This window comes from Colobus angolensis, unplaced genomic scaffold (assembly GCF_000951035.1).
Source record: "Colobus angolensis palliatus isolate OR3802 unplaced genomic scaffold, Cang.pa_1.0 Scaffold158, whole genome shotgun sequence".
NCBI lineage: Eukaryota > Metazoa > Chordata > Mammalia > Primates > Cercopithecidae > Colobus > Colobus angolensis.
This window is the reverse complement of record NW_012114688.1, coordinates 1746860-1766611: the sequence shown is the minus strand read 5'-3', so window position 1 is coordinate 1766611 and position 19752 is coordinate 1746860. Positions and strand designations below refer to the sequence as shown.

The 19752-nt window shown below is 38.9% G+C and overlaps 1 protein-coding gene across 1 annotated transcript in view; it reads right to left on the bottom strand.

Annotated features, from left to right (window-relative positions):
- The window catches only part of IL23R (interleukin 23 receptor), an 85390-nt gene that overhangs the window by 5831 nt on the left and 59807 nt on the right, over nucleotides 1-19752 (bottom strand). The window contains exons 8-9 of the mRNA XM_011936872.1: nucleotides 14950-15039; nucleotides 13764-13866 (exon numbers count right to left, since the gene is read on the bottom strand). Coding sequence (XP_011792262.1) covers nucleotides 13764-13866; nucleotides 14950-15039 — 193 coding nt within the window. The remainder of the gene's footprint in view (nucleotides 1-13763; nucleotides 13867-14949; nucleotides 15040-19752) is intronic.

Sequence of the window (19752 nt, the reverse complement as noted above, 5' to 3'; positions counted from 1 at the left end):
TAATACATATTATATCATATATTATAATATATAATTAGGTTCTGAGTGAAAAACCTATCTAGAGAAGAAATCATTAGTAGACTTTATTTAGAATAGCTCATTCAAAATATTTCTGCTGCATTTGATTATAAATGTAAATGAAAGAAAGATTCTTTCATGAAGCAAATGATGGCAAGAAGGAGAAACTCAGTGCCAATTTGGCAAAGAACATTCAAGTCAAAATTTGTGAGCAACTGGACATACTGGGGAACTGCCACACCAAACAACTCTAGTCGATCAGCAGCTTAGAAATACTCAATGCATCAGTAAAATTTAGAAATCTAAGTGTCTTGCTTTTCTCAAAGTCTCATTTTAAATAACTAAGCATAGATCTTTATTAATACCATCACAGGAGGGAAAAAACTGAAGGGGGCCAAGAGTAAGGAACTTTGGGGCCGAATGCTAAAACACCAACACAATTGGTAAGGAACTGACAAATTTAAAAGTTGCCACACTTCTCTTCACACTGATTCAAGCTGATTTGTTTGGGTGGAATTCAAGTGTCAAAGCAAACTAAATATGGCCTGAGAAGGACTTCATACCTCTGTATTTGCATCCCTGTGGATGAACTATGACCTAGCTTAACAGGCAGACAAGAGCAAAAACCTGACTTAGGAGTATGTGCCTGTAACAATAACTGAGTCTTGGCCAATCCCAGTGGAACATACTTCAACCACTTATAGACTGCTAAGTGTTCAAACTGTTCAAATAAGACAAATGCCAACCTGTAACCAACCAGCTGTTTCTGTACATCACTGCCAATTTCTGTATGTCACTTCTCTCTCTCTCTCTTTATTTTTGTCTATAAATTTGTTCTGACCACAAGGCATTGCTAGAGTCTGTCTGAATCTGCTGTGATTCTGGGGCCGCCCAATTTGCAAATTGTTCCTTGCTCAATTAAACTCCTTTAAACTGGTGAAGTTTTTCTTTTACTAGATGGTGTCAGAAGTGGGATATGAATTAGACCTTCTAATGACTCCCAGGAGCACTGAGGGAACAAGCAAGGAACCTCTTGGGCCTACTTGTGTCCTTTGATCTCTCAGAGTAGCTGGGGATCATGGTAAGTTCTCTCTTGAATTTCAGAGCTCCACAGATTTGTGTTTTGAACTCTCCAAGTTTCTTTGAGCAAATTTCTGTTCCAAACTGGGTTCAGAAGTCACAACAGAAACTGGACTGGGTCCAGGATGGGATTTGATCAGTAATTAACTGGATTGGATCCAGTTAGAGGCCTCTTAGATTTGACTAGGTCAGAAAGAAACTGGTAGTAAATGGTACTATCGCAGGGGTTGTAAAATTTGGCATTTGAAAATTCACAGGGATTTTTGTTTTCCACACCTTTGTTTCATTTTTCTTGCACATTTAGGTAGGAAAAGTCATTGGCTAAGTTTATCAAGGGAACCTGAAAGCAAAGCCAATATTTTAGGTAAAAATGAGATCCTTAACTTCTGAAAAGCAGAGTTCTTTCCGGTTTATATATTGGGAGGCAGCCTAGTCTTACAGAAATCACAAAATCTTACTAAAGATAACTTACAATGGAACATTCCAAACGAACAACAACACACTGAAGTGCATCAAAAAAAAAAAAAAAAAAAAACTGGATGAGGTCTCCATCTTGTTTTACATCCTTGGGAGCTTGACTTTGTAACCACATGGTGGCACTTTCTCTTGGTCTCTGCCTTCAAGGGAACAGGAATTTCAGGGTTCATGTCACAGTTAGCTCTAAAAATTATGTTGAGTAGTTAAAAGTCTTTGCAAACTCAAAATTAACTACTCTGGAGTCCTTCTGGGAAGCATAATGGAGACAGCCCAGTACTGTAGCTCAGTAGCAAAAGTTTTTTACTTTCACAGTGGTGGCCTGGGTTCAATTCCTGGGTTAAGGAATGAGTCCTTTCTGATTTGATACCTGCATGAACTTTACCATTTGTTGATTCTCTTCCCTTCTGTGAATTGTCTTGAATTTTCCTTTCTCTGAGCACCTGGGAGGTAAAGTTCAAAAGCCAGAAATATTGGCCACTTGGCATGGCTAAAGTTGGGTAACAAGAACTTTAAAAGGATTTTTTAAAGAGCACTATATTTAAGAGTCAGCTTAATTAAAAGTGGATAGCCAAGCTATAGGTATATTTAAAAGGCCTTTATGTCTTTTCTTTTCTTTTCTTTTTTTGAGACAGTCTCACTCTGTTGCCCAGGCTGGAGTGCAGAGGCACAATCTCGGCTCACTGCAAGCTCCACCTCCTGGGTTCATGCCATTCTCCTGCCTCAGCCTCCCAAGTAGCTGGGACTACAGGTGCCCACCACCATGCCCAGCTAATTTTTTGTATTTTTAGTACAGATGGGGTTTCACCGTGTTAGCCAGGATGGTCTTGATCTGCTGACCTTGTGATCCGCTTGCCTCGGCCTCCCAAAGTGCTGGGATTACAGGTGTGAGCCACGGCACCTGGCTGCCTTTATATCTTTTATTTTTGTGGATCTTGTTTTGCTGAGAAAGGTTTTTTCTTCTCGGTTGACTGAATTATTTTTCTCCATTTTGTCTTGTCACTCTTAAGGCACACATAAGAGGCCCTAAGATAGCTTCTGATAGCCTAGGACTCCTTAGGAAAAATAAAGAAGGTGCAACTGACCCTGTTTTGGAAAAAAACCCTCTGTTTTCCTCATGGAACCCCAAGAATTAAAAGCAAATAGGCCGGGCGCGGTGGCTCAAGCCTGTAATCCCAGCACTTTGGGAGGCCGAGACAGTGGATCACGAGGTCAGGAGATTGAGACCATCCTGGTCTACACGGTGAAACCCCGTCTCTACTAAAAAAATACAAAAAACTAGCCGGGCGAGATGGCGGGCGCCTGTAGTCCCAGCTACTCGGGAGGCTGAGGCAGGAGAATGGCGTAAACCCGGGAGGCGGAGCTTGCAGTGAGCCGAGATCGCGCCACTGCACTCCAGCCTGGGCGACAGAGCGAGAGACTACGTCTCAAAAGAAAAAAAAAAAAAAAAAGCAAATAGATCTCTCTCAAAATCCGTTTTGACTTCCAGCTGTGTCTGCTTATTAGACCCCAGAAACTGCATGTTTTCCTAGCCATTTCTTGATGAGCTCCACTCCAAGTTCAGTAATCCAATAAAGAAACTGGCAAATGAAAAATCCTACAACTACTGGATCTTGTTCTCTGTGTAGTTATATACGTGTTGTGTGTGTGATGTTTATATAAAAGAGTTCTAAGTAATTGGCTTAAAGAAAAATAAGTGCTTAGATAAAACATTTTGGAAGAAAAAATAAAAACTGTAATGTCTTAGTTCACGTAACTTTAGTAATATTTGGGAAATAAAAACAGCTTTAAAGATTATTGGTAAAATAAAGGCATTTTGTCTAAATTAGACAGGTCAGATATTAGGTTGACTAATGCTTTAAGGTCATAAACTGCTTTGACTTTTGAAAATTGTCCAATTTACCTACCTTGGAGACATTGGATTCTCAATAAGGCCTGGGGATATGTGGAATTAGCCATGCTCCCCTAGCTATGCAAAATAGGTTATAAAGAAAATAGATTTTATATAAGAAAGGATATTGTATGGTAAATTCTTGTCCTAAAGTAAAATAACTGGTTGCTTAAAAACAGAGATGATTAGAACAATTCAGAAAGTCTAAGCACGTCACAGATTGTCTGTATAAGTCATGAAAGGATACATGAAAGGAAATTTATGCACCCAAATTAAAAGTTGCTAACAGTTACCATTACAACATGTAGTCAAGACTACTGAAAATAGATTTACATGCAAGGTGTGTAAGGAAACTAAAATGCATTTTTACTAGAAGGTTATAAGGCACAGGAATGTAAATATTTGTCTAGGTTAGAGGGTTAAAAGATTGTTTTAAATTAAAATAAAGCTAAAGGTTTGAACACATTGTGGAAGGTTTGTGAAAAGTTAATCTCATAAAAAGAAATTCTGTGCAGACATTGGCTAAAGATAAATAAGTGTTGTTAAGTTTTTCTGTAAATTAAAATGGAAATGAAAGCACAACAGGTTTTTCTTAGAGCACTGATCTGCTTTTTGACAAAAATATGTAAAGGGTTATAAAATGTTTACAAGAATCTCACCTCATGGTCAAAACTGGTTAAGCATAATATCAAGTGTTTTAAACCTTCAATGTATTTTATAGGCTTCCCAAAATGAAATTTCAGCTTCAAAATTGTCTTTCTAACCCCCCAATTTTGGATGCTACAGAGGGCCCTCGAAGCATTCAAAGGAGAGGTAAACAGAATTATCTGATATGTTTAGTTACATGGGATTGTCAAAATAAAAACAATGTTTAATGTTCTTCAGGTTATATTTTAATGAATAACATTAATATATGTTCCAAAATTGTATAGGATTTCTAAAATTCTAGTGTCTCAATATATCCTTTCAATCATAATTAAGGTTATTATGTTAAGTTATCATAGACCACAGAGATAACCAAATTTCCTTGTGAACTGTGTTTTTAACTATCACTATTTAAAGTCATTACATTAAGTTAATTACTTAATGCTAGTGCAATTTCTGAAAACTTCACAAACACGCAAAATCCTAGAATATGGTATCTTTTAGAAAGTTCATGAAAGGATAAAAAGGACCTTAAAAAGCACTCTTGAATACAGGTTTCTAATAACTTTAAATTCATATCATTTAGACTGGTAAGAATCCCTAAAACTTTAATAAAAAGACTAACTGGTTTATAAAACTGCTAACTGAAGTAGAACAAAAATTAATTAAATACTATGAAAATACTCTGCCAGATTTTCATGCTAAATCAGGATGAAAAATCAGCATGCTAGAGAGCTAGCAAGATGGCTGAATAGGAACAGGTCCTGTCTGCAGCTCCCAGAGAGATCCATGAAGAAGGTGGTGATTTCTGCATTTCCAACTGAGGTACTAAGTTCATCTCACTGGGATTGGTTGGATAGTGGGTGTAGTCTATGGAGGGTGAACCTAAGAAAGGTGGTGTGTTACCTCACCCAGGAAGCACAAGGATCGGGGGATTTCCCTTTCCTAGTCAAAGGAAGCTATGAGAGTCTGTACTGGGAGGAATGGTACACTCTAGCCCAGATACTGCACTTTTTCCACAGTCTTCACAAGTAGCAGATCAGGAGATTCCCTCTGGTGCCTGACTCAGTGGGTCCCACCCCCCATGGAGCCCAGCAAGCTAATATCCACTGGCTTGATTGGGAGAAACCAGCACAAAAAAGCTGAAATTTCCAAAAACCAGAATGCCTCTTCCCCTCCAAAGGATCACAACTCCTCGCCAGCAAGGGAACAAAACTGGATGGAGAATGAGTTTGATGAATTGACAGAAGTAGGCTTCAGAAAGTGGGTAATAACAAACTCCTCTGAGCTAAAGCAGCATGTTCTAACCCAATGCAAGAAAGCTAAGAACCTTGAAGAAAAGACAAATTGCTAGCTAGAATAACCAGTGTAGAGAAGAACATAAATAACCTGATGGAGCTGAAAAACACAGTACAAGAACTTTGTGAAGCATACACAAGTATCAATAGCCGAGTCAATCAAGCAGAAGAAAGAATATCAGAGATTGAAGATCAACTCAATGAAATAAAGCAAGAAGACAAGATCAGAGAAAAAAGAATGAACAGAAACAAACAAAACCTCCAAGAAATATGGGACTATGTGAAAAGACCAAATCTACATTTGAATGGTGTATCTCAAAGTGACAAAGAAAATGGAACCAAGTTGGAAAACACATTTCCGAATATTATCCAAGAGAACTTCCCCAACCTAGTAAGACACGCCAACATTCAAATTCAGGAAATACAGAGAACACCACAAAGACATTCCTTGAGAACAGGAACCCCAAGACACAAATCATCAGATTCGCCAAGGTTGAAATGAAGGAAAAAATGTTAAGGGCAGCCAGAGGAAAAGGTCTGGTTACCCATAAAGGGAAGCCCATCAGACTAACAGTGGATCTCTCAGCAAAAACACTATAAGCCAGAAGAAAGTAGGGGCCAATATTCAACATTGGTAAAGAAAAGAATTTTCAACCCAGTATTTCATATACAGCCAAACTAAGCTTCATAAGCGAAGGAGAAATAAAATCCTTTCCACACAAGTATATACTGAGAGATTTTGTCACCACCAGGTCTGCCTTACAAGAGCTCCTGAAGGAAGCACTAAACACGGAAAGGAAAACCAGTACCAGTCACTGCAAAAACATACCAAATTGCAAAGACCATTGATGGTATGAAGAAACCGCATTAACTAACGGGCAAAATAACCAGCTAACATCATAATGACAGGATCAAATTCATATATAACAATATTAACCTTAAAAGTAAATGGGCTAGGCCGGGCTTGGTGGCTCATGCCTGTAATCCCAGTTTGGGAGGCCTAGGCGGGCAGATCACCTGAGGTCGGGAGTTTGCAACCAGCCTGACCAACATGGAGAAACTCTATCTCTACTGAAAATGCAAAATTAGCCGGGTGTGGTGGCACATGCCTGTAATCCCAGCTACTAGGGAGGCTGAGGCAGGAGAATTGCTTGAACCTGGGAGGTGGAGGTTGCAATGAGCCGAGATTGTGCCATTGCACTCCAGTCTGGGCAACAAGAGTGAAACTCTGTCTCAAAAAAAAAAAAAAAAAATGTAAATGGGCTAACTGCCCCAATTAAAAGACACAGACTGGCAAATTGGATAAAGAATCAAGACCCATTGGTGTGCTGTATTCAGAAGACCCATCTCACATGTAAAGACACACACAAAATAAAGGGATGAAGGAAGATTTACCAAGCAAATGGAAAGAAAAAAAAAAGCAGGGGTTGCAATCCTAGTCTCTGATAAAACAGACTTTAAACCAACAAAGATCAAAAGAGACAAAGATGGGCATTACATAATGATAAAAGAAGTAATGTAACAAGAAGAGCTAACTATCCTAAATACATATGCACCCAATATAGGAGCACCCAGATTCATAAAGTCAGTTCTTAGAGACCTACAAAGAGACTTAGACTCCCACACAATAATAGTGGGAGACTTTAACACCCCACTGTCAACATTAGACAGATCAGCGAGACAGACAATTAACAAGGATATCCAGGACTTGAACTCAGATTTGGACCAAGCAGGACCTATAGACATCTACAGAACTCTCCACTCCAAATCAACAGAATATACATTCTTCTCAGCACTACATTGCACTTATTCTAAAATTGGCCACATAATTGGAAGTAAAACACTCCTCAGCAAATGCAAAAGAATGGAAATCATAACAAACTATCTCTCAGACCACAGTGCAATCAAATTAGAACTCAGGATTAAGAAACTCACTCAAAACCACACAACTACATGGAAACTGAACAACCTGCTCCTGAACGACTACTGGATAGATAACAAAATGAAGGCAGAAATAAAGATGTTCTTTGAAACCAATGAGAACAAAGACACAACATACCAGAATCTCTGGGACACATTTATATCAGTGTGTGCAGGGAAATTTATAGCACTAAATGCCCACATCACAAAGCTGGAAAGATCTAAAATCAACACCCTAACATCACAATTAAAAGAATTAGAGAAGCAAGAGCAAAGAAATTCAAAGCTAGCAGAAGACAAGAAGTAACTAAGATCAGAGCAGAACTGAAGGAGATAGAGATATGAAAAACCCTTCAAAAAAATCAATGAATCCAGGAGCTGGTTTTTTGAAAAGATCAACAAAGTAAATAGACCGCTAGTAAGACTAATAAAGAAGAAAAGAGAGAAGAATCAAATAGATGCAATAAAAAATGATAAAGGGGATATCACCATCAATCCCACAGAAATATAAACTATCATCAGAGAATACTATAAACACCTACATGCAAATAAACTAGAAAATCTAGAAGAAATGGATAAATTCCTGGACACATACACCCTCCCAAGACCAAACCAGGAAGAAGTCAAATCCCTGAACAGACCAACAACAAGTTCTGAAATTGAGGCAGTAATTAATAGCCTACCAACCAAAAGAAGTCTAGGACCAGACGGAGTCACAGCCAAATTCTACCAGAGGTATAAAGAGGAGCTGGTACCATTCCTTCTGAAACTATTCCAAACAGTAGAAAAAGAGGGAATACTCCCTACCTCATTTTATGAGGCCAGCATCATTCTGATACCAAAACCTGGCAGAAACACAACAAAAAAAGAAAATTTTACGCCAATATCCCTGATAAACATCGATGCGAAAATCCTCAATAAAATACTGGCAAACAGAATCCAGCAGCACATCAAAAAACTCATCCACCACGATCAAGTTAGCTTTATCCCTGGAATGCAAGACTGGTTCAACATAGGCAAATCAATAAATGTAATCCATCACATAAACAGAACTAAAGATGCAAACTACATGATAACCTGAATAGATGCAGAAAAGGCCTTTGACAAAATTCAACAGTCCTTCATGCTAAAAACTCTCAATAAACTAGGTATTGATGGAATGTATCTCAAAATAATAAGAACTATTTATGACAAACCCACAGCAAATATCATACTGAATGGACAAACACTGGAAGTATTCCCTCTGAAAACTGGCACAAGACAAAGCTGCCCTCTCTCACCATTCCTTTTCAACATAGTATTGGAAATCCTGGCCAGCGCAATAGGCAAGAGAAAGAAATAAAGAGTATTCAATTAGGAAAAGAGGAAGTCAAATTGTCTCTGCAGATGACATGATTGTATATTTAGAAAACTCCATCGTCTCAGCCCAAAATCTTCTTACACTGATAAGCAACTTTAGCAAACTCTCAGGATACAAAATTGATGCGCAAAAAAACCACAAGCATTCCTATACAGCAATAACAGGCAAACAGTGAGCCAATCATGAGTGAACTCCCATTAACAATTGCTACAAAGGGAATAAAAAACCTAGGATTACAACTTACAAGGGATGTGAAGGACTTCTTCAAAAAGAACTACAAATCACTGCTCAAGGAATTAAGAGAGGATACAAACAAATGGAAATCCATGCTCATGGATAGGAAGAATCAATATCGTGAAAATGGCCATATTGCCCAAAGTAATTTATAGACTCAATGCTATCCCCATCAAGCTACCAGTGACTTTCTTCACAGAATTGGAAAAAACTACTTTAAATTTCATATGGAACCAAAAAAGAGACCACATAGCCAAGACAATTCTAAGCAAAAAGAACAAACCTGGAGGCATCACACTACCTGACTTCAAACTATCTTACAAGGCTACAGTAACAAAAACAGCATGGTACTGGTACCAAAACAGATATATAGAACAATGGAACAGAACAGAGACCTCAGAAATAACACCACACATCTACAACCATCTGATATTTGACAAACCTGACAAAAACAAGCAATGGGGAAAGGATTCCCTATTTAATAAATCGTGTTGGGAAAACTGGCTAGCCATATGCGTAAGGCTGGAAGTGCATCCCTTCCTTCCACCTTATGCAAAAATTAACTCAAATGGATTAAATATTTAAACATAAGAGCTAAAACCATAAAAACCCTAGACAAATACCTAGACAATACCATTCAGGACATAGGCAAGGGCAAAGACTTCATGATGAAAACACCAAAAGCAATGGCAACAAAAGCCAAAATTGACAAATGGGATCTAATTAAACTGAAGAGCTTCTGCACAGCAAAATAAACTATTATCAGAGTGAACAGGCAACATGGGAGAACACTTTTGCAATCTACCCATCCAACAAAGGGCTAATATCCAGAATCTACAAGGAACTTAAACAAATTTACAAGAAAAAAACAACCCCATCAAAAAGTGGGTGAAGGATATGAACAGACACTTCTCAAAAGAAGATATTTATGTGGCCAACAAACATATGAAAAGAAGCTCATCATCACTGGTCATTAGAGAAATGCAAATCAAGACCACAATGAGATACCATGTCACGCCAGTTAGAATGGCGATCATTAAAAAGTCAGGAAACAAGAGATGCTGGCAAGGCTGTGGAGAAATAGGAACACTTTTACACTGTTGATGGGAGTGTAAATTAGTTCAACCGTTGTGGAAGACAGTGTGGCAATTCCTCAAGGATCTAGAACCAGAAATACCGTTTGACCCAGCCATCCCATCACTGGGTATAACCCAAAGGATTATAAATCATTCTACTATAAAGACACATGCACGTGTATGTTTATTGCAGCACTGTTCACAATAGCAAAGCCTTGGAACCAACCCAAATGCACATCAATGATAGATGGGATAAAGAAAATGTGGCACACATACATCATTGAATACTATGCAGCCATAACAAAGGATGAGTTAATGTCCTTTGCATGGGTTATGTCCTTGATGGGTTGACGGGTGCAGCAAACCACCATGGCATATGTATAGCTATGTAACAAACCTGCACGTTCTGCACGTGTACTCCAGTACTTAAAGTATAAGAAAAAAAAAGAGAAATCAGCATGCTAAATCAGCTAATACTAAAATTGTTTAGAAATACAATTTGAATAAACTCCATGACCTGCATCAAATTACCTATGATAACTCACTCATCAGTTATCAGTGCTATGCACCTAAATTGGAGAAACAACAGGTATTCCAGAGGACATAAACCCATTTTTAAGCATGGACTTATGGAGAACCAAGACGGCCACTTTGTCCTTCCAGAGTCCTTAAGGCTTTTATTATTAAAAGTTCTGCATTCCACGACTTGTAATGGAAAAGATAAAATGATCCAAATTAAATATGTTTGCATGGTGACTTATAAACTACTAAAATGCTTATAAACAATGTTTGTTTGTCAAACCCATATTCCTGGGAAAACAATCAAAGCTTCAAGTACATTTGGCTACTTGATGAGACATTTAAATATTTGTAAGAGATTTCACTCAATTGTCACTTTCAATGCATGTTTTCTGGTTGTATGAAAGCTTTCCCGTGCAAGAAGACTGATATTATAATAGTAGATTGTTATGCTACAGTATATTTTTACATGGTTAAAAAAAGCTGTTTATGGTTCACTGAGGACAATCCATCCCTTTAAAATCTAGAACCCAAAGAATGAATCTTCTGAGAACAGTAGAGAAAGACTGTCCTTGCCATCCACACTACAGCAAAACTTTGGGACCTTGAACTTCGGTTTCAAAAGGTTCCACAACTTTCATAATCTCACAACTGAGAAGGGTCCTTCCACACCCATTGCAACCCTTAAGGTAAAGCTAACCAGGATGGTTTCTCCCCAGATGACAGCATGCTTAATGTGAACAGCTTATCCCAAAATCATGGATTCAGACTTCTCTGCTATCATGAGACTCTTACCTTTGAATATTTTTTTCTTGCTTATGCCTCTATGAACAGTAGAAGTGAAAAGGAGTTCCGTTATGTGTGTATTATGGGGTGTATGTTTATTTGTGAAGGATTTTGCAGCCAGCCTTACACATGGATAATGTTATACTTTGGTAGATAAAAGATGAAGGCCCAATGCAGCTGAGAAATTTTAAGAGTTCATATGTTGCCTCATAATCAGTCAGAAACAGAACATTGATTTATGCCTCTTAAGCCACATCATGGGCTAAAGAGAACATTGCCAGGAGGCCTTCACTCTTCTAGAAGGGCATCATTTGTTAGGTCTTTTTTTCTATACTTTGAAGTAAAAGAGGCACTGATTAGAAATGTATCCCTCATGATAGGCTCTATAGCAGATTCTACTGTAAAGGCTATGGTTACACAATTCTCTTGTGAAAGTTACGTGAAATAATATAATTGGCCAAACAGAAAAGTATTGGCTAAACAGCTGCTGGCACTTATGGCCTATGGAGAAAACATCGGGTATTTATAGTGATTCAGTTGTAGGGGATTAATGAAAAAAATCTCTTAGTTAAGTGAGCAGACTCTTCGTCTAGCTCATTCTTTCATGTATTTGATTTTAGATGGTTGGTTTGGTTTATGAGGACCCTGGGTAAAGAACATGCTCCAGACTCTTAGTATTATTCTCCCAATAGTCCTAATAGTAATCTCCCTGGTACACTGTATTCTCTCAAAGGTTTTAAATGTTTACAAGCAGCCATCTCCAGAATATCAAATGGTCTCTCTTCAACTGGAATAACAAGAGCTAAAAGAAATGTACGACCACCAGGACACCGTAACTTATGCTGAGACCAGAAACCCAAAATGATGGTAACTGAGAGTGGCACTGAGGCCCTAAGTTTTGGTCACACTCTCACCTAAGTGAGAACCTGACCAAAAACGGGGATTTTTTTTTTAAAACAAAATTATGGGAGGCCATTGTTTTGGACTGAGCTCATGCACCAGACTCCAAAAGACCAAACCAAAACAAAATGGAGTTGCTCATGCTAAATATGACATAATCAAGCTAAGACTTTAAGGAAACACATAGATCCTAGAACAGACCAGGTTTTGTTTTTCTCCCATAAACAGGATGTTTCAGCATAAGAAGGTACCTTCCACTCAGTCCTTGTTCCCACCTTATAGAACCCACTGTTCTACTGTTTCCCTGTGGGTTTCAAGACCATGTAAGTACATTACAAAGGTGATAGTGACATCAATGACTAAAGTTTTGGTCAGTCTCTCAAAATTGAGAAAATCATCAAAAGGGGGGAATTATTAAAGCAAACTGAATATGATCTGAGAAGGACTCCATACTTCTATATTCGTGTCCTTATGGATGAACTGTAACCTAGCCTAATAGGCAGACAAGATTGAAAACCTAACTTAGGCCGGGCGCGGTGGCTCAAGCATGTAATCCCAGCACTTTGGGAGGCCGAGACGGGCGGATCACGAGGTCAGGAGATCGAGACCATCCTGGCTAACATGGTGAAACCCCGTCTCTACTAAAAAATACAAAAAACTAGCCGGGCGCGGTAGCGGGCGCCTGTAGTCCCAGCTACTCAGGAGGCTGAGGCAGGAGAATGGCGCAAACCAGGGAGGCGGAGCTTGCAGTGAGCTGAGATCCGGCCACTGCACTCCGGTCTGGGTGAAAAAAAAAAAAAAAAAAGAAAACCTAACTTAGCAGTATGTGCCTGTAAAAATAGCTGAGTCTTGGCCAATCCCAGCAGCCATACTTCAACCAGTCATAGACTGCTAAGTGTTCAAACTGTGTTCAAATAAGGCAAACGCCAACCCATAACCTATCCAGCTGTTTCTGTACTCCACTGCCAATTTCTGTATGTCACTTCTCTTTTTTTTTTTTTTGTCTATACATTTGCTCTGACCACAAGGCATCCCTGGAGTCTCTCTGAATCTGCTGTAATTCTGGGGGCTGCTCAATTCGCACATTCATTGCTCAATTAAACTCCTTTAAATTTAATTTGACTGAAGTTTTTCTTTTAAAACAAGGCAATTTGTGACTTCACCACTCTCAAGAATCCAGGTACTGTAGGTAAATTTGAGGTACAATGGAAAAGGCCGTGTAGTAAAGGAGAGAAATGGGCTTTAATATCAGCTGTGTTTGGCCTCAGGGCTTAGTGTTCAGTGATCCTGGGCTGAGGACTTAGCCTCTTTAAGCCTCATTTAAGTCATCTGTAAAACAGATCAGGAAGTTTTTCTGGCAGGGTCATTTTGAGGATAAAAGGAAAGACATCTGTAAAGAGTTTGGCATGAGTAAGTACTTATTAAACATTGTTCCTTTTATTTTCCTTTATCTGAATAAAAATGTTAACAGATTTTTCTAGTAAACAACTGAAATGACTAAATTTTGGTGACACATATACATGTAGTCTAAATCAGAAAACAGAAATTCTGCAAAAACCTACCCAGTTCGGAGTGATCTGTTAAATATCCCAATCAGAGAAAGAATTGACAACATAACAGCAAAGACGATCATTCCCAATAAAAGTCCAATGTCTTCTCTGTTGTCTAATGAAAGGAAAGAAAAATAATTTTAACCAAGTATTTGTGTTCATGTGATACCAGAATTACGATTCTGTCTACTCTGCTCAAAGCAAAAGGAGAAAGGATGGGGGGAAGCAACATTAACCTTTACCTTGGGCCACAAAGTGACTGTTTTTCCAGAGTGCACAACGACCCCAGGAAACAACTTTTTGTTTGAGAAAGTTGGGCTACATGTATCTGATGTCATTGGGTTTTTAGAAGTGCATCCAGCAAATGTGGTCAGCTTGTGCATGCAAATTTCATATAAATTCTTAGTGGTGAACTTCATTTGGCTTGTCTGACACAGGTGAGAATTCCCCACTGCTGTAACAATGTCTAAAGCTGGTCACAATCATACTGATTTTTTTTTTAACTTTTTGTGTGAGATAGAATGTGTGCAATTTGTCATCATTCTTCAAAATCTACTGCTCATGAAATTTTCCTAAGTTTCAGTTTCCTCATTATAAAATAGATGCATAACACTTATCTCATGGGTTGTTTTGAAGATTGAAGAAGATGTCTCAAGAAGTCCTAGCACAAGATAGGTAACTAATTTGTTTGGAAAGAAGTTTTTGGGTCTTGAGCCCTAGCAGCTATTAAAATAAAAATGTGGCTGGGTGCGGTGGCTCACGCCTGTAATCCCAGCACTTTGGGAGGCTGAGGTGGGTGGATCACATGAGGTCAAGAGTTCAAGACCAGCCTGACTAACATGGTGAAACCCCATCTCTACAAAAATGCAAAAATTAGCTGGGCATGATGGTGGATGAACCATTGCACTCCAGCCTGGGTGACAGAGCAAGGCTCTGTCTCAAAAAATAAAATAAAATAAATAAAAAAATTTTAAAAATGTGTACAATCTATTGCAAAAGCTGGCAAAATCCACCTAAGCCACTTCTTATGTTCAGTTTTAAGCAGATCTTTGTACTTTGTCTATATTTTCCTATGGAGGGCATAAGGCATATCTTATTGTCCAGAAACTTAACACCTGATGTGATTTTTTCAGTATGATGGGTTAAAATGGGCAATTACTAAAAGACTACTCAAAAAGTCTAAGTGGTATTTTCTTACCAGAAGTAAGCTGTCCTGTAGAGATAGAAGCAACTGTTAGCCCAGAATTCCATGTGTCGTGTTGGAATGATTTTGATGTGACCTGGGGAACTTAAACCAAAAGGAAAGAGTATCAGTTTCTTACATTTTGCACTCCGCTTGCCAAATTTCCCAACAGGGTTTCTTCCCTTGTTTAGAGAGGACTAAAGTAAACCAATAACTTTAATGGACTTGAAGGGTGGCATAAAAGCAATGGCCTTCGAGTGTGTGTCTTTTCTTCCTTTTATTTAATTGGGTAAACCTCAAAGGAGAAAACACTGCAAGGGCAATTATAATCTACCTAGGTTGTAAAACTTCAAGGTGTGTCTCCTAATTTCATAAGGCTTCTAGGTGGCAAATACCAAGGAGTTTTATTTTACTGAGCCAGAAAAAATGCACGATAACTGATCTCTATTTGATTCCTTGCAATTGATGGTACAATAAGGTTCAGATTTCCTTGAAGGTCTCCAAGATGTGTCACTTTTGCCTTTGCACAATCTTTGGGATGCTGTTCACCTTCTCCTGGCTCCTCATAAGAAACCTAATTTTGGTTAGCAGGCACTTTGGTGTTGTAACACCGGCGTGGGATGTCACCAATGACTTCTCTCTGCTCTTTTCCAGATGGCAAAGATCCTGACAGCCTGGTCTAGTTATAAAGGCTGTCAGGACACTGCTAATGAATGCTTCTGACCAGGGCAGGGTGAGCAACCCTGGCACCTAACTTTCAGTCTCAACTCAAAGGGGTCCTGGTGCAGCCTTGCCAGTCTCCCCCTTCCTGATAATTAAAAGCTGACAGAAATGACTTCAAGGTCACAATTCTCCCAACTGGCAGAAGACATTTCTGAAGATGGCTCTAAGCCTTGGATCCCTGAGACTGCTTCAAGCCCTGTGTATTCCGTCATTCTGATTTCAGTGCTCAAATTTTTCTTTTAAAAAAATTACTTTTGGAGGCAGGGAGAAATCACAACTTGAGGCTGAGATATCACAGGCTTGTATAAGGAGCAATGTGACCCATGTGACTGTCTTTGAGAAAAGGATCCTACATTTCCAATGAAAAGGTTCCTATGGGGCTTCAGAAATTTTTGAAAAAGTTTGGTCTGGCCAGACGCAGTGACTCATGCTTGCAATCCCAGCACTTTGGGAGGCCGAGGCAGGTGGATCACTTGAGGCCAGGAGTTGAGACCAGCCCGGGCAACATGGTGAAACCCTGTTTCTACTAAAAATACAAAAATTAGCCGGGTGTGGTGGTGCGTGCCTGTAATACCAGCTACTTGGGCAGCTGAGAAAGGAGAATCACTTGAAGGTGGAGTGTGGGAGGTGGAGGCTGCAGTGAGCCTAGATTGCGCCATGGCAGTCCAGCCTGGGCAGCAGAGGGAGACTCCATTTCACATACAAAAAAAAAAAAAAAAAAAAGCTGCTCTGGGTGCAGGCATAACTGTGAGGAGGGTATTTTTCTGAGAACAATGGTTGAGGAATTTTAGGAGATGAAAACATCAGAAAAGCCAAAAGTTATTTCCTGTGTTTTTTTTATTCTGGCTTCTCTACAGCAAGAGGAAAATGTTTCACTGGGAATTGTGACAAATCAGAAATATTTTTGGCTTCTCAATGCCTCACTAAGTCTCTTTTGCTCCGTGGGTATATGTTTCCACCAAACTCTGAGGGAACAAGGTTATGCCCTGATGGCCAACAGGCAGGTTTATTCATCTAAAGTGGTATCTTTACAGGCCAACATTCATTGGCAGGGAGCTCAGGCAGGAGTCTGAATCTCCATTATTTTGAAATTTTAAGAATAAAAATACTGGCCAGTTGCAGTGGTTCATGCCTGTAATCCCAGCGCTTTGGGATGACGAGTGGGGTTGGTGGGGAGTGGATCATAAGGTCAAGAGTTCGAGACCAGCCTGGCCAATATGGTGAAACCCTGTCTCGACTAAAAATACAAAAATTAGCCGGGCATGGTGGCAGGTGCCTGTAGTCCCAGCTACTCAGGAGGCTGAGGCAGGAGAATCACTTGAACCCAGGAGGCAGAGGTTGCAGTGAACTGAGATCACGCCACTACACTCCAGCCTAGGCAACAGAACAAGACTTCATCTCAAAAAAAAAAAAAAAAAAGTAAAAATGCTACATTAAAAGGTAACACAATTTTCAATTTAGCAAGATCATGGGCTTATAGCATATGCTGCTGTAGTATTTTTGTTTTCACTTTTATTATTTTAAAATTAGCATTTTTAATTTAACAGTAATATATGGTGTTGTTGGCTTTTAATACAGGTTAATGTAATTCTGTTGTATAAACTACAGGTGGTTATTTGGCAATGAAACCTCATTCAGTTATTAATTTGCATCATATAAAAACAATTTTTATATCTGACTAGGATTTTATTAGCCCAAACAGGGAATAAATACAATCTTCCTTTAGAGTCTATTTGTTATCACAGTTCCAAATTAACCAGGTGCATTAAATTAAAGTCATTCATAAGAGGTGCTTAATTCTCAGAGGGAAATTTCACAAGGAATCAGTTATCTAAAATAAGACAATTTATAAACACAATTGTCAGAGAAGAAATCAAGCCAATATTAGGCACAGGACTGAAATGAAGCTATGTAGATTACATTCTTCACGGAATACTGCCACCACGTGGCTATGTCACTTCTTCTTAAATTATACTTAACATCTTTGTAAAAGCGGTAATTAAAGTACAGAAAAATTTTCAACAGGAGAAATAAAAAGGAGAAAAAAAGAACCATCCTAATCCCTTCCTTTTAATCCACCTGCTATTAGTGTTTTATGGTATTTGCAAGTATTTTAACATACAAAAGCATTCACAAGCACAGAATCTCACACACATACGTGCATACACACACACACGCACAGAGCCTTTATGACTGGAAACTATTGTTTATATCAGTTCTGTCATCAGTGCATTGCCTAATTTGCTAAAAAAAAAAAAAAAACCCTCATGATATCTTATTGTATTTGGTGTTTATAGTGTTACATCCATAATGGGACAGTTCTATCCTTGCAACAGAATATTAACTTATGCCTATTAATCTCACAGGACATACTTGAATATACTAAAAAAATCCAAATTATCCTTAATTTGGGAAGAATTTTTATATAACTTATACACACTGGCATCAAACTTTAGTCTTACAAGAAGACAATGTGCCTGTGGGAATTTAGAGTGATCGCAAACAAGAAACATGGTTTCTTATTATTAGACAAAATTTAAAGCATTACAACTATATTTTTTGGCCTACCAAAACACCAGGCTAGTTTAATCAAATCCACTCAGAGGGACCTGGTTTTAGCAATAATGTATTCCATCTGTATCTTAAGGATGATGCCAAATCATCACCTCAGCTCTTCTTTCTACATCAACCATACTAGTCTGTTTTCACACTGCTATGAAGACATAATCAAAACTGGATTTTTTTTTTTTTTTTTTAAGACAGAATCTCCCTCTGTTGTGCAGGCTGGAGTGCAGTGGCATGATCTTGGCTCACTGCAACTTCTGCCTCCTGGGTTCTAGCAATTCTCCTGTCTCAGCCTACTAAGCAGCTGGGATTACAGGCACATGCCACCACACCTGGCTATTTTTTTGGTGTTTTTAGTAGAGACAGGATTTCACCATATTGGTCAGGCTGGTCTCGGACTCCTGACCTCAGGTGATCCACCTGCTTCAGCCTCCCAAAGTGCTGGGATTACAGGCGTGAGGTACCACACCTGGGCAAAACTGGGAAATTTATAAAGAAAAGAGGTTTAATTGACTCGCAGTTCCACATGTCTGGGGAGGCCTCAGGAAACTTATAATCATGGCGATTGGAGAAACAGCCATGTTTTATATGATGACAGGCCACAGAAGTGCGGAGCAAAGGGGGAAAAGCCCCTTATAAAACCATCGTATCTCATGAGAACTTACTATCACAAGAACAACATGCGTGTAACTGCCCCCATGATTCAGTGACCTCCCACGACTCACGGGGATTATGGGAGCTACAATTCAAGATGAGATTTGGGTGAAGACACAGCCAAACCGTATCATCGACCATGGGGCAAAGTGTGTTTTGTCATCCTTTTAAAGTGACCGTTTAATGAGTATTAATTATATCGCAGGTAACATGCTAAACTTTACATGTTTTCTCTCATTTAATCCTCACAACAACCCAATCACACAGACAATATTATTGTCCTCATCATATGGATAAGGAAACGAAAGAGTAGAATGGATAAATAACTTGCTCAAAGTTACCTAGGTAGAGGGTGAGGAGTGGAAATTCCTATCCAGTTCTGACATGTAGTTTGTGCTGATCTCATTAAATTAATAACCTCACTTCCACAGCAGGATGGCTCAGGGTGGGCAGCAGAGTCAGCCCTGCAAACAGCCTCTCCCAGGATGAGACTTAGCATTGCTCCACTGAGGGCTCGCCATGGTGTGTTGGGGCTGCCTGGCCTTGTGAGGCTCTCAACCCCACAAGCCCTACTGTGCTAACCCATTTAGCACTGATGCTTTAAATATCTTCTAGCGTAGAGTTATTTTCTTCTTAAAAGCGACTACTTTCCTTTATTACACAAGTAATACATGCTAATTACAGGATGCTTGAAAAGTATAGAAGGGTATGGAGAAGATAACACAATTTTATATTTGTTCGCCAACTAGAAACTATTATTTTAAAAAAATATGTTAACAGTCTTTTGTGTATGTCGCTAGCCTAGTGGACATCATACTCTTTAGTAAATGTTTTGTCTTGCCTTTTGCATTCAATTTTTTTTTTTTTTTTTTTTTT